We start from the raw sequence: 14971 nt of genomic DNA, 5'->3' as shown, positions 1-14971 counted from the left end.
CTGTTGGGTGTCTGTCCGGGGTGTGGCTTACTCGGTTTGCAGAGTAGCTCCACCCATAGCTCCACCCATTCTGGGAGTGGCTATAAACAAATATCCACCATTTTATTAACTCGCATAGCTTTGAGTCCTGTTTTGTAGGCCCGTGGTGTCTTGCTCTCCCCCAGTTTTATTTCAAATCAAATTCGATAAATCATTTCATTTTTCACAGTCGCTAACATAGTTTTAGACTCGGTTGAAAAAAAACGGGAAGAAAATCCGATGAAAGTTGCCGTTTATAGAACGAAATGAATTCTCAAAGGCCTGTAACTTCAAGGCCATTGAGTCTCTCTCACGCCTTTATCTCCAATCTAACTCACCATATGATTTCATTTTTATCGATGGTTTTACTTTTAGACTCGGTGTCAGCAATAATTGAGAACAATCCACACACGCGGGAAAATGCAGAGATATATTTTTTAAAATCGCGTCATGGTGTATCATACACCGCCCAACATGACACCGCCGGCAATGTGTCGATATATATTAAAAATTCGCTTTTGCTTTTCCGTTATGATATATTACTATTTCGTTTGATGATAGTCGTCACAAAAACGTCAACAATGATGCCGACATATATTTCTTCGTTTTTATTTCATTCAACATATTAGCCGGAAGTAAAATATGTTTCAGGAAATTACCGAGAGATATTTCTTCGTTTTTTTTATTAGTTATGTGCGCATACACTTTAAATAGGTTTATTTGAAATCTTTAATTTTCCACAAACATTCCACACACGCGGGAAAATGCAGAGATATATTTTTTAAAATCGCGTCATGGTGTATCATACACCGCCCAACATGACACCGACGGCAATGTGTCGATATCTATTTTAAATTCGATATATCATTTCATTTTTCACAGTCGCTAACATAGTTTTAGACTCGGTTGAAAAAAAACGAGAAGAAAATCCGATGAAAGTTGCCGTTTATAGAACGAAATGAATTCTCAAATGCCTGTAACTTCAAGGCCATTGAGTCTCTCTCACGCCTTTATCTCCAATCTAACTCACCATATGATTTCATTTTTATCGATGGTTTTAGAGTCGGTGTCAGCAATAATTGAGAACATTCCACACACGCGGGAAAATGCAGATATATTTTTTAAAATCGCGTCATGGTGTATCATACACCGCCTAACATGACACCGACGGCAACGTGTCGATACATATTAAAAATTCGATATATCATTTCATTTTTCACAGTCGCTAACATAGTTTTCGACTCGGTTGAAAAAAAACGGGAAGGAAATCCAATGAAAGTTGCCGTTTATAGAACGAAATGAATTCTCAAACGCCTGTAACTTCAACTTCAAGGCCATTGAGTCTCTCTCACGCCTTTATCTCCAATCTAACTCACCATATGATTTCATTTTTATCGATGGTTTTGGACTCGGTGTCAGCAATAATTGAGAACATTCCACACACGCGGGAAAATGCAGAGATATATTTTTAAAAATCGCGTCATGGTGTATCATACACCGCCCAACATGACACCGACGGCAACGTGTCGATATATATTAAAAATTCGCTTTTGCTTTTCCGTTAAGATATATTACTTTTTCGTTTGATGACAGTCGTCACAAAAACGTCAACAATGATGCCGACATATATTTCTTCGTTTTTATTTAATTCAACATTATTAGCCGGAAGTAAAATATGTTTCAGGAAATTACCGAGAGATATTTCTTCGTTTTTTAAAATTAGTTATGTGCGAATACACTTTAAATAGGTTTATTTGAAATCTTTAATTTTCCACAATATAATTTACTTGCCATTTATCATTTGATGATTACGAGACAAATTCCTCTTGAGGATCGTGACAATTCATGCGCTGCGTGGAAACTTCTATTTCCAAAATGAATGAGACGATCGATGAAGAACGCAGACTTGAACAGGATGCAGCAAGAAAACGAATGAGACGGGCGAACGAGTCCATCGACGAACGTCAATGCAAACTTGCGGGGTCACCCGTGGGAATCCCACGGGCATGGATGTGTGTGACATTTCGACATATTGAGTTAGATGCTGCACATTCATTTTTACAAAATGGTTACTGGCAAGTCATCAGATCCAGAAATGGTGTAAAAACCACCGTTTAGAGGCCATTTTTCCCCGCAAAGCGGGGGTTGGCCTTTTCGGGGACCGTGGTAGTTGTTGTTTTTTTGTCCCCTTTTTGAAGCAATGTTTTACGGCCGGATGCCCTTCCTGACGCCAACCCTTTTTGCCGCCTTCAACGACAAACAGGGAATTACCAGTGAACTGGTACTCAATTAGCCGACCTCGGAAGGATGACAGGCTGAGTCAACCCCCCTGGCATTAATTCGGCGATCGACCGAGATTCGAACCCAGGATCCTAAGCCGGCACCCTAGCCGCTAGCCCAACACCAGAAATGGTGTCATGAACACAATTTATTTACGCACAAGCACAAAAGCAAGACGGGCCGATTTCCGATTCCGACGGGCCGACGGGCGAGACGGGCCGATTTCCGATTCCGACGGGCCGATTTGGAGCAAGAAAAAGAACGAGACGGGAGAAAAAGGAGAGAAACGAGACGGGGAAAGCCGATTGGAGAGGCGAGTGAGGCGCGATTGGAGAGGAGTGTGAGGCGCGATTGGAGAGGAGTGTGAGGCGCGATTGGAGAGGAGTGTGAGGCGTGATTGGAGGGGAGTGTGAGGCACGATTGGAGAGGAGTGTGAGGCACGATTGGAGAGGAGTGTGAGGCACGATTGGAGAGGAGTGTGAGGCGCGATTGGAGAGGAGTGTGAGGCGCGATTGGAGAGGCGTGTGAAGGATTGCAGAGGAGAGGAGTGTGAGGGATTGGAGAGGTGAGGGATTGGAAAGGAGAGGGATGTGAGGGTTTGGAGAGGAGAGGAGTGCTAGGTGGAGAGAGGAGAGTGTCAGGTGGAGACAGGAGAGTGTCAGGTGGAGAGGAGTGAGGGGTCACATATTATGTGAAATAACTAAATTCACACCATTTCTGGATCTGATGACTTGCCAGTAACCATTTTGTAAAAATGAATGTGCAGCATATAACTCAATATGTCGAAATGTCACACACATCCATGCCCGTGGGATTCCCACGGGTGACCCCGCTAGTTATGTATAAAAGACATAATGTGGGTGGAGAAATATCAGTCAGTGTTCCGTTCTAGGTTTTCTTTTTTTTTTTCTTTTTTTATTGAAGTTCGCCCTAACCAATACTGAGGGCCACTTAATGTGAAGGGTTGCAGAGAAAAGAGGAAAAATTGGCAAAACCATCACCTAGTACTACAACGAGGAAATCTCTTCATTGGACCACTGTGCAGGATGGGGGTAATTAGACCAGGTGGAAAAATAAATTTTCCTGCCCCCATTGGGTTTTTTTTTTTTGTTAGGAGGTACAAGAAGGACATGAAGATGAAGATGAAGATAAAGATAGAAGTAGAAAAATAAGGAAAACGAGGAATAACAAAAATCCAGAGCAGCAGAAACAACAGCAAGAAGTAAGACTCTCGGTATCCCCATCAGCAAAGCAATGGGTGTTATTTGCTAGTGTGTATACATGCACGGATTGCACGCACACTATTTATTTATTTTTTCACCAACGATTGAGAAATGAAGTCGTCTCTTGGTCTTGTTTGTTTAATTATTTTAAATTTATATATATATTTAGACAATGCCTTGTGGATGTTGTTGCACAGTACGTGACTGCATGGTGTTAAAATAAACTGACAAGGTGTCCTGATAGTGTTGTACTGTGAACGCCTCATTGCACGTCAAGCGATGTAGAGCGAAAGGGTTGCATACGAGTGCATACAATGAGAAAGTAGTTGTTTGACTTTTCTTTTTTTCTTTTTTCTTTTTTTCCTCTGGACTTGGAAGCCCAAAGTGGAATTTATCTAATACATAGCACTTTTTATCTACTAATGATACAACCTCATTGATGAAAGTGCATGTGAGTTAGGTGTTGAAACTTGGGATCCATGAGCCTTTGCTTCAGTTTATTCCCTATTCCAATATATTTTACCAGTTTGAATGTTTGTGCAAGGCCATCATGCTGGACATGAAAGTTCCCTCTCATCTTCAGGTGTGGGTGACTTGTGGAAATGTGAACGTTTCTGATGTCCTTTGCGTCTTCTCGGTCCAGGTGGAAACAGAACGTGGCTCGAGTTTTGTTTTTGGTGTGAAAAATGACAAACTTCTTTGGCCTTTCTCCCTAAAACATTATGCTATTGTGTTGCAGAATATGGAAGAATGTTCCCAACGAATTGCCAACTACTTTGTAGTGGCAGGACTTACAGATGTGTCTATACCACTTGAGGAGGCGTTGCGTGTGGCTGAGGGTTGCGCAAAGCCTGTGAGACCCCGTGAACCCATTACCGACATTGCGGTCATCATCCCATCGCAAGGGGAGGTCGTCCCAGAGGATTACATTTGTTTTGAGCGTTCTCCCTCGGGACTTCCTGCCAACCTAAACCATGGCAGCCTTACCAGCCCAGAAATTTACTTGTGTTACCGCCGAGGACATGACCGACCACCTCTGACAGATCTTGGGTAGGCTCCGCCAGCCTGTAATGAATGTCGTGTTATTAATGCTTCTGTTAAGATGTCAAAAGTGCAAAAACACAACTACTTTTATCTGGATACAAATGCTTCAGCAAACAATAAAAAAGATGTGTGCATTGCATTTATTATTGAGCACAAACGTTTATTATTGAGCACAAACGTTTATTATTGAGCACAAACGCCGGCAGACTGGTGTGCACGCCATAACAGGGGAATGTGCCTTGGAGAGGTCAAACGTGCACTGATAAAAAAAAAAAACTTTTTTAAAATTAACATTGAACTTGAAGAGTCTTTGGAATGAAGGACTTTTCATCTGACAAAGATTAATTGGTTGTGTGTGCACGCTCCTCTCCAACCCTTCCTCTCTCCCTCACCCCTGCCCCCCTCTCGGTATTTCCATCAGTGAAAAACGATGGGTGGTGTCCACTAGCATGTGCAACACTTTTTTTTTTTTTTTTTTTTCCTTCTCTCTTCCAACGATGGATATTATCCAATCGGTCTCTTTGGTCTCGTTTGTTTTTTCATTTTATTTTTATTTTATATATATTTTTTAAAATTCTATATTGTTGTCGACATAGTCAAGTGTATGTTGTACAGTACATGACTGCATCGTGTTAACATAAACTGACAAGGTGTCCTGATATTGTTTTACCGCGAATGCTTCATTGCACGTCAAGTGATCTCAGTGCATACAATGGCAAAATAGTTTTGACCTTTTTTTTTGATGTATACTGTATATTAGATTAATGAACAGGATTACATAATTAAATTGATATATGTGGGAAAATTGCATACCCAGGCCAGGAATTGAACTCAGGTCCTCTGGAAAACCGTAGCGGTGCTCTGCCATCTGGGTGACGCTGACTGAGCATGCAATTTGATACATAATCAATTTAATTATTTAATCCTGTTCATTAATACAATTGCTTCACAATGCCCCCAGTGGTGGTTATAATAGAGGACATGGATTTGTGTCCGCCCCCCCCACCCCTCTGGAGGAGGAAGACCCTCTCGTGTTCAGGCTGTTGGTGCTCCTATGGTTGGCAGCGAGTGCCCCAGAAGCGTTGATGGAAAGAGTGGCAATCATATGAGGGAAAATTGCATGCTCAGTCGGTTGCCCAGATAGCTCAGATGGCAGAGCACTGGTACGGTTTTCCAGAGCACATGGGTTCGATTCCTGGTCTGGGAATGTAATTTTCCCAAATATATCGATGCACTATATATAAAAAAAAACAAAAAAACAAAAAAAAATCCACCTTTAGAGGCCATTTTTCCCCGCAAAGCGGTTGTTGTTTGTTGTTGTTGGTCCCCTTTTTGAAGCGATGTTTTACGGCCGGATGCCCTTCCTGCCGCCAACCCTGTTTGTCGCCTTTTACGACAAACAGGGAATTACCAGTGAACTGGTACTCAATTATCTGACCTCGGAAGGATGACAGGCTGAGTCAACCCCCCGGCGTTAATTCAGCGATCGACCGGGATTCGAACCCAGGATCCTAAGCTGGCACCCTAGCCGCTAAGCCAACACCAGGCTTCAATGCACTATATCTATCTATAATTCCAGTAGTGTGTGTGTGTGTGTGTGTGTGTGTGTGTGTGTGTGTGTGTGTGTGTGTGTGTGTGTGTGTGTGTGTGTGTGTGTGTGTGTGTGTGTGTGTGTGTGTGTGTGTGTGTGTGTGTGTGTGTGTGTGTGTTTGTCTGTGACCGCTGTTTCTCGACAACTACCGGTCCGATATACTTGAAACTTGCCAGGTATATTGCTGGGGACCCGAGGATGTGCCTTTTCAAGGTTTGAAATTAATCGGACAAGTAGTTACCGAGCTATGTCCAAAAAACGATTCAACCAATCAGAGCAGCGAGCTATCACGTGTGCCGAACGTGGCGAACAGACTCTGCCTCGGACGGCACATTTGAGAGCGTATTCATTTATTTCACGTTGGCAAACTATGTTGGCGTTAAACTATGTTTTAAAACTAATTAAAACTACTTTGCGATTCATCGTAACTGCGATTCGTAACTGCCGTTCGCTTTGGCTTTGCGAATGAACCAAACCATTTCATGTAAATAGAGGGGGGGGATTGTCACCGTACTCGCAAGCCGTTCGCTTTGGACCAAACCATTTCATGTAAATAGAGGGGGGGGATATAATTTTAGATATAGATATAGTACGGGCATGCCCTAGTATATACAATATATATACATACAATATATACAACAATGCACTATATATATATATATATATATACACAAAGAATTAAGTTAAGCACCCCCCCCGTTTTTTTACAACCTCGCACATTACAAGTTTGTTGTCGTCAAAACAGTGTAATATACCCATGATATTGCTATATTTTCTGGAGAGGTGATATTATGTTCACATAAAAACATAACAATCATGCCGTTTTCAATATTTTATTCTGAATAATTTAAGGTGAAATTTTTTGGGAATTTTAGGCATATTTTCACCTCAATTTAAGTATGGAGCTATAGGTCCATCACGGACAGTGTGGATGACGTTTATGTTTTCTAACGTACAGTCATTGTTCTGAGAAGACCTCTAGCGATCTTTGCGTCAATCCCATCTTCATGGATGACAACGCCAGGCCTCACCGTGCGAGACGCGTCCGAGCCTTGCTGGAGCAAGGTGCTGTGACAACCATCCCCTGGCCTGCGTACAGTCCTGACCTGAACCCCCTCGAGCACGTTTGGGACATGTTGGGACGACAAATTGCGAAGATGGTCCCTCCAATAGCCAATCTGGATGAATTGGAACGTGCATTACATCGGGAATGGAACAACCTGCCACAGCAACGCATACGACGGCTTACAGGGTCTATGAGACGTAGGGTTGAGTCAGTGATCCGATCACGTGGGTCCTACACACGTTATTGACGCAAAGATCGCTAGAGGTCTTCTCAGAACAATGACTGTACGTTAGAAAACATAAACGTCATCCACACTGTCCGTGACCGTGATGGACCTATAGCTCCATACTTAAATTGAGGTGAAAATATGCCTAAAATTCCCAAAAAATTTCACCTTAAATTATTCAGAATATAATATTGAAAACGGCATGATTGTTATGTTTTTATGTGACCATAATATCACTTCTCCAGAAAATATAGCAATATCATGGGTATATTACACTGTTTTGACGACAACAAACTTGTAATGTGCGAGGTTGTAAAAAAACGGGGGGGGTGCTTAACTTAATTCTTTGTGTATATATATTCAGCTGGGATTGTGACCTTCCAACCAGCCTCCAACTCCAACGCACACATTTGTGTCTCCAACATTTGTCGTTCATAGTAATGTTCATTTGTAGTAATGTTCCCAGGGATAGTTTGTCTGATCTCTGTAAGGTTCTTTATCGATTCCGTTGCTCCAGTTATCACTGGTACAATTTTGGTGCTCTTCAGCTACCAAGATCTTTTCACTTCATTCTTGAGGTCTTGATACTTGGTCATTTTCTTGATACTTGATACTTGGGTTTAATCAGTGCAAGTTGTTTATTTAATGTTGTTCATGATAACGGAACATTGAACCTGGATATAAGTTCAGATGCATATCGGGTTTTTTCAGTAAAAGTTATTCTTGTTTTGTTTATAAGTTCATGTTACATTTTAAGTTCATCATCTATTCACGATGAAGATTAAAATAAAGTTCAAACACCTTATCTTGGCGTGTCACTTTAACAATTAGTTTTATTCTATTTCACAAAAGATACACCGCCAATGAATGTGAGATTCATCTTCATCTTCATTAAATCTTCATCCGGATTCATCGTAGGGGAGGATTAATCTCTTCCGAAGCTGCTAACAAGGAAGGGAGTTTACGCCTGATTGGCTGACAATAATATCAAGTGGGCGGTGTCTGTCATCGAAGTCGCTGCTCATTCTCAAGGTGGGCGTGGTCTCTCGCGCTCTCTCTCCTCATGGTCGTGGAGATCCGTACAAAATAACAACAACATAAGGACAATGTTGGGTATGATTGGGCTAAAAAGGTTGCGGAACGCAGCTTTAACATATGTCAGTGGGTGGGGCATGTATAGATTTAGGTAGATCTGTTTCGGTATCATGCTCCGGTTATCGTGGGTAGCTCGAACCATCTCGATGTAAATAAATAGAGGACCTTCTAGCCCGAATGTCGGATTAAGTGTATCTTCGTCCCCATTACGAGGAATGGGGCATGATAAGTAGAATAAGGACTAAGCTAATTCCCCTGTCAGACCTGGTGATCATTCCTTTGTCCCGTATGGCAGCACATCACACACATTAGCTCGGCCCAATAGCGCACCACATTAATTAATTCCCTCGCCGCCACCAGACTTACATGAACAGGCAGGAAGCCAGTTTGGGACACCGCCGCTGCAGCCAATTACATCACCGCAAAGAAACACACATTGACCAGGCAGGCTGAGAGCAATGCCCAGGAGAACTTGTGATTGACAGGAGGGGGAGGGGCAAACAACCAAGAGCACCGATTGGAGAGTAAAGAAGGACTTGTGATTGGTCACCGACCAATGGCATGGGAGCAGGGCACCAAGCGCTCAGCCAATGAGGCGACCAACGCGATCGGAAGATTCGAGAAGAGCTGACGTCAGAGGACGAGCAGTAAAAACGACTGGCTGACCGACATTTTCTGTCTTCGCCTCTGCCTGTCTTCGCCTCCGCTTTTCTCTTCCCTTTGCCCTCGCCCTGGACTGTCCCTTTGTGCTGGACCCTGTCGTGTTGGACCTCGTCCCGATTTGGACCCTCGCTCATGGGACGTTGGAAGGACGTTGGCGCACCGACGATTCTCTTACCCGGATTCATTCACAAACCTCGCGGACGATCGCGCGGCGACATGAGGCTTGGCGTGCAGTGGCGTCCGTGGGCCTGGTGGAGTGCGAACGAGGCCTACTTCCCGCTGACCGGTCGCCGCGTTCGGACGACTGCGCTCGGAGCCGTACCATCCTTGACAACTGCAGACTACTGATTGAGATAAGACGCACCACAGAACACAACAAAACGGTTATTTTATTATCCTTCCCATCATGTGTATTCGAAGTCTGAGTGGGGACGTCCCAACCTAGGTTTTGATCATTGCATTTCCCTGTCCCGATAGTTGTTGTAAATAAACCCTTTTATTATTTTCTTTTCTATTCAAAATCCTGTTATTGTGTTCGTTTAATCACTCTGCAGGTTGAAGACGCTGGCGCGTGCGTGGACTGAGGGAAATCTTGCTGCCGCTTCTTCCTCTTCCCTCCTTCCTCCTGCGCGTGTATAGTAAATCCGCCATTGAACGTCGCCTCGGAGTTAAAGCTCGTTTTGTCCATCCGCGATTCCCCGGTCTTAACCGAGGGGCAATCGCGCGACAATATTGAACTGAAACTTGGTAAACGGCTTAATTTTGATAAGTTACAGAAACTGCAATTTATTCTGTAGCTTTGCATTCCGAAAACAATTTGTCCTACTGTATATGGCTTAGTTTCTGTGCTTGAAACAACATTGATTGGGACCAGTAGGGGACACGCATTGCAAAACAATTCTCCGTTTTTTATTTTTTTTATTTATTTTCAGCTGGTCGGCTTGATATAAAAAAAAAATTTTCAAAACCAAAAAAAAATATATACATATATATTGTTGCGGTTTTAGAACCCACACCTGTGTAAATATGACATTATTAAATGGTTAAAGGTTGCACCCCATAGTTAGTCCACAAGCAACACGTAGGCCACCATAGGACTTCAGTTATTTCATTAGTATGTGTATAGGTAAGGCCATGTTTCCAATAGTTGAATCTGCGTTGTCAATCAAATAAGAAGTAGGCCCCATTCCGTTCAGTTTGCAACCTCCCTCTCCAAGCGACGCCATTACGCACCCTCCAGTCTGCCCATGGCCCCTCCCAAATTGTTACGCGCCTTTGTTAGCTGCTCGCGGCCTCGCTGGGCTTCCGCCCAAACGCCGCCATAAGCCACGCAGTTAGGCCCGAGAAAGGGGGCGGACCGTCAATAAGAAGGTGTGGCCACGTCATCCAGCCGTCAAAGGTGGAGCCGGTAAGCCCTCACCAGCCAACCAGGGCTGAAGTGACATCGCCGACGGGCGTGGCTTTGGGCTGGCGGAGCGATTGCTTGGGTGCGTCATATAATTGCGAACGCAAAGCCCTTTTCAGGACTCTTGCTGGCGCTGTTAAGAGGACTGGTTGGAGGCGCGTGTGCTGTTAAGAGGACTTACGCAGAGGACTAATGCGCTTGACTGTCGTGATTACAAAGAACCCTTATTGGAAGCGCGCATTACAGGACTGATGGGCGAGAGCGCATTGAGAAGAACCTTATGAGATATACGGCGCACTGATTAAGAGGACTTTGGAGAGGGGGCGTTTGGCACGAGGGTGCACATATTACATACGCGACAGGACACCAGCTTCCCCCCTGTTATATAAACTGTCCGGACGCGTTCCACTACACGCAGGCGAAATCTGCCTGCCGGGTTTCGCCGCTGGACCGGAGCCTGGACCCCATCGCCGGACCCTCTACCTGACCATCCACCATCTACAATCCCCGTGTGAGTGTGTACGTTTGTCTGGGGTATTAAGAATAAGACTGTTTTAAGACTGCCCTGTGTGCTGCTTCTTCCTCTTCCTATCCTGTACATTCTTTCGTTTCCTCTTCTTTCTGTATATTTGTTAATAAATCAATCTTTGTTCTTCCTATTCTCTGGTTTCCTCTTGTCCGATCGCATTCGTCTTTTCTCTAATTGGGTAAACGTGGCACGATTAGGAACCGCTCAGAATCGGGGTTAGTCATTGTTAACGGCCCGAGTCGCGGCCCGCTTCGCTCGGCGTATCCACTAACGCTGCGGCTCGGGTGGGAGGTTATCTCCTTGCTTCGCGGTCGGTGTTGGTAATTAGGTAACAGGACCAAATTGACCAGCAACCCTACCTAATACCGACATTATAACTTCTGAGGACTCGGGACGGCCAGATAAAAAGACAAGGGGATTAACCCCCCTTGATAAGGGGAGAGCCGACGACCGAGATCTGTAACGATATATATATTTTGGATACAAGATCGAGGCTCGTGTAAGAGCTAAGAGCTAAGAACTTTGTGACTAATTCCTTTGCCTTTCTTTTTACTCTTTTTTTTTTCTTTTTTCTTTTTTCTCTCTCTTTTCTCTGTCTGGAGACTGGCTATCTGTCCTGTCTCGGCAAACTTCTGTGCATATTGACCTAAAAACCTGGCACATGCTCGGCTTTATTTTTTTTTTACTTTTTTTTTTGTATTCTTTTAATATATTGTTAGGAAGTACAGTGGAACCAATTTTGCATCCAACAGGGTGTTGTACGAGTGGAAAGAACGGCTCATGCCAGGCTGTAAGACAGTCGAAACTACGCCTCGTGGCCACTCTGCAAATGTGAACAACAGCAATTCTACATCGCAGCGCATCTTCATTACGTACCGTCGTGCACAGGCAAGGGGTACCCAGAATGCACTTGCAGTCACCGACGTGTGTGTCATCATAGGTAGTAAGGGAGAGTCACCACCGCACACGTTCTGCCGCATCAACAAGAATCTCAACTGTGGTTTGGTATGTCTTGAAACTCCTCTTCACTTGCGCCTTTGTTTTATTTATTTTCCTAAAGTTTCCTTTCCAAAACGTTTTTTTATCTAGCGCAGGTTTATAACCCAGTTTGCTTTTTGTTCTTGTATTTTTAAGTGGGGTTCAGAGGTACATTTGTGCTACAAGAAATCTGTCGTCCAGCCCAATGCTGTGGCTTACAAAGCTGGTAAGATATTCGTTGTAAAGATGGACTGTCATGAAGTTGAATTTTCATTGTTATTTTTAAGATTTCCACTTTGTGACTAATCCTGATAGTTGATATTAGCTGTGCAGGAGACGGAGTTTTGAAATCCTGTCTGTGCTGTAACTTTTTTTTTTTGTCATTTGAGCTATTGTCATCAAATTTTCACGAAAGCTTAATTATGATACGGAGAAGGCAAATGAATCATTTTTTTTTCCCAAAAGGTCAAAGGTCAGCGTCTTATAAAAAATCAATTTTCATTCAATTTACCATTTCAGTTTTATCAAATTTTCAACAAAGCTTTATCATAATATAGAGAAGACAAATTAATAATTTGGTCAAAAGGTCATCACATAAAATCGTCAATTTTCAGCCAATCGACCTGAAATTTTAAGAATTTGCATATTTGGTCACAGAATTGGTTCACCAATCAAAAGCTAGAAGCTGATTGTTGTAAGAATCAGAGTTACAACATTGGCTCAGATCATGAGTTTAATATCATTCGATCCCTAACAATACCTGTAAAGAGAACCAACGAACATCATCAATAAACAGCGTACATCTGAACTAGTAATGAGTTTACAGATGAGCACAAGCAAGCAAGCCGTAACAAAGCGGCAATACGTACCATCTAGTTATGCACCAGCATAGCATACAGTTGATGTCTCATGTATGATCATAGCGCTGAATGACCGAGTTCTTATAACGGCCGTATAGTGGGCAAAAGATGCATGACACCTGGGTTCAGACGTTAGACAGAATTTCATGACATTCTCCCTGGCGTTAAATCTACACTACCCCTGGGGTGAAAGCAAGCGGGATAGCAGTATAGGAACTCGGGATAGCAGTAGAGCAGTAGAGCGGGATAGCGGGATAGCAGTGTAGGTAGCAAAAGAGTACACAGAGCAGCGTCATCTCAGTCCCAGCCGTAGTGATCGGGGCGTCGAATGTCTCTGCCGGCGCGTGTCCGGTAAGAGTCGGGAGTTCGGTAAGCGTCGGGAGCTTCAACCGCGCGGTAAGTGTCCGGAGCTTCAACCGCGAGACCAAATTCTCCCACGTCGGAATAACCGCCTATCTCGGGAGGCGGCGGCGGCTCAGGGCAGACCGGATCGGGCGCGTGCGGGAGCGGAGCCGACGGTGAATTCCCCATTAACGGGTCCCCCTGGCTGAACTCCGACTGAACGGTATCCCCGCACCGCACGGAGCAAGATGACGCACCGAGACTGTAGACTCGCGTCCATTAGGAAGCAGCACTCGAGCGTGCTCGGGATTGGCTTGGAGAATGTGAACCTTGTCGACAAGCGGTTCATATTTACTTTGACGAACAGTGTGTTTGAGGAAAGCCGGTCCGGGCTCAGCTAGCCAGCCCGGCAAAGGTCGAACATCTCCAGAACGGCGCGATTAACAAAATAGGCGGTCGTGAGGAGTTTGATTAGCAGCTGTGCATAATAAAGTCCTGATCGAGTTTAATGCCCCGTGCACCATCCAGGTCCATCGGTCCAGTCCTCGTCCGCGAGACCTAAGGCCCAGAATAATGGCCTTCCATATAATGCCATTAAATCTTTCCTCCTGACCGTTCGCCTGGGGCCTGTATGGGGTAGTATAGCTTGAAGCTATATTGCGCTGGAGCAAAAAGATCCTCACATCCTGGGACAAACGGCACCTCGATGGGTGTGTACGTAAGCCGGATTCCCGAACATGGAGAACAAAATCTGCAGACACTGGATAACCGTCGCAGCGGACATATCATGACACGGGAAAGCAAAAGGGAATCTGGAGAACTTGTCAACTATCGTGAGGAGATAACGAGAGCTATCCGTGGCCGGTAGGCTACGAAGCCGGAGACACGAAGCCGGTAGAGGCCCTTTAAAATCCATTGCCAATCGCTCCCAAGGCCAAGTAGCCTGAATCAGTGTACCCATAGGCGGTTTGTAGAAACGAGGTTTGAGTTCTGCACAAACAGAACAAGTGCGACACAGCCATCGAATTTCCTCAACAGTGTAGGGCAAATTGTGACTGCACATAATGAGCGAAACGCATCACGCCGGGATGGCACAACGTTTCATGAAGAACACGCAGATCCTCAAAGGAGGTGACTCGCACACACCGAAGGCCGTGATAATGCGTCGGCGGCGAGATTATCCCGCCCTTGGCGATACTTGAGAGTGAAGCAAAAATCGGCCAGCTCTATCCGCCAGTGAGTGATCTTTTCGTTTTTAATGCGTTGGGCATGGCGCGTCTCGTACATGAAAGCGACGCTTTGCTGATCAGTAATGACCTCAAAAGATTTGCCAAGCAGATAGGGTCTCCAACGCCTAATAGACTCACCGATGGTGTACGCTTCCTTCTCGACAGACGAATGACGTTTCTCCGCAGAGGAGAGAGTCCTTGAAAAGAAGGCTACATGTCGCCCCCCTTGAGAGAGTGTGGCAGCTATCGCGTGGTCGGACGCATTGCTTTCCAAAACAAAGGGTAGACTGTCATCGATAGACGACACAGCAGCGCCAGCTATGTCGGACTTCAGGCCATGGAAAGCGATCTTGGCGGCATGACCCATGGGGAATACTTTGCAATCTACAAGCGGGCGGAGCTTTTCAGAAATATTTTGAACC

The 14971-nt window shown here is 44.5% G+C and overlaps 1 protein-coding gene across 9 annotated transcripts in view; it reads left to right on the top strand.

Annotated features, from left to right (window-relative positions):
- The window catches only part of LOC137431116 (C-myc promoter-binding protein), a 65381-nt gene that overhangs the window by 5566 nt on the left and 44844 nt on the right, over positions 1-14971 (top strand). For 5 of the 9 annotated variants that reach the window (XM_068122073.2, XM_068122072.2, XM_068122068.2 and 2 more), the window contains exons 2-5: positions 4261-4571; positions 11030-11122; positions 11893-12145; positions 12275-12344. In XM_068122073.2, coding sequence (XP_067978174.2) covers positions 4264-4571; positions 11030-11122; positions 11893-12145; positions 12275-12344 — 724 coding nt within the window. In that variant the 5' untranslated portion in view covers positions 4261-4263. Of the gene's footprint in view, positions 1-4260; positions 4572-9760; positions 11123-11892; positions 12146-12274; positions 12345-14971 lie in introns of all 9 variants that reach the window. The other 4 variants (XM_078781487.1, XM_068122074.2, XM_078781486.1 and 1 more) reach the window with 2 other exon arrangements.

The sequence above is a fragment of the Myxine glutinosa genome, chromosome 7 (assembly GCF_964187855.1).
Source record: "Myxine glutinosa chromosome 7, kmMyxGlut1.1, whole genome shotgun sequence".
Classification (NCBI taxonomy): Eukaryota; Metazoa; Chordata; class Myxini; order Myxiniformes; family Myxinidae; genus Myxine; species Myxine glutinosa.
Note: the sequence above shows the minus strand (reverse complement) of the source record. Positions and strands in the feature narration are given on the sequence as shown.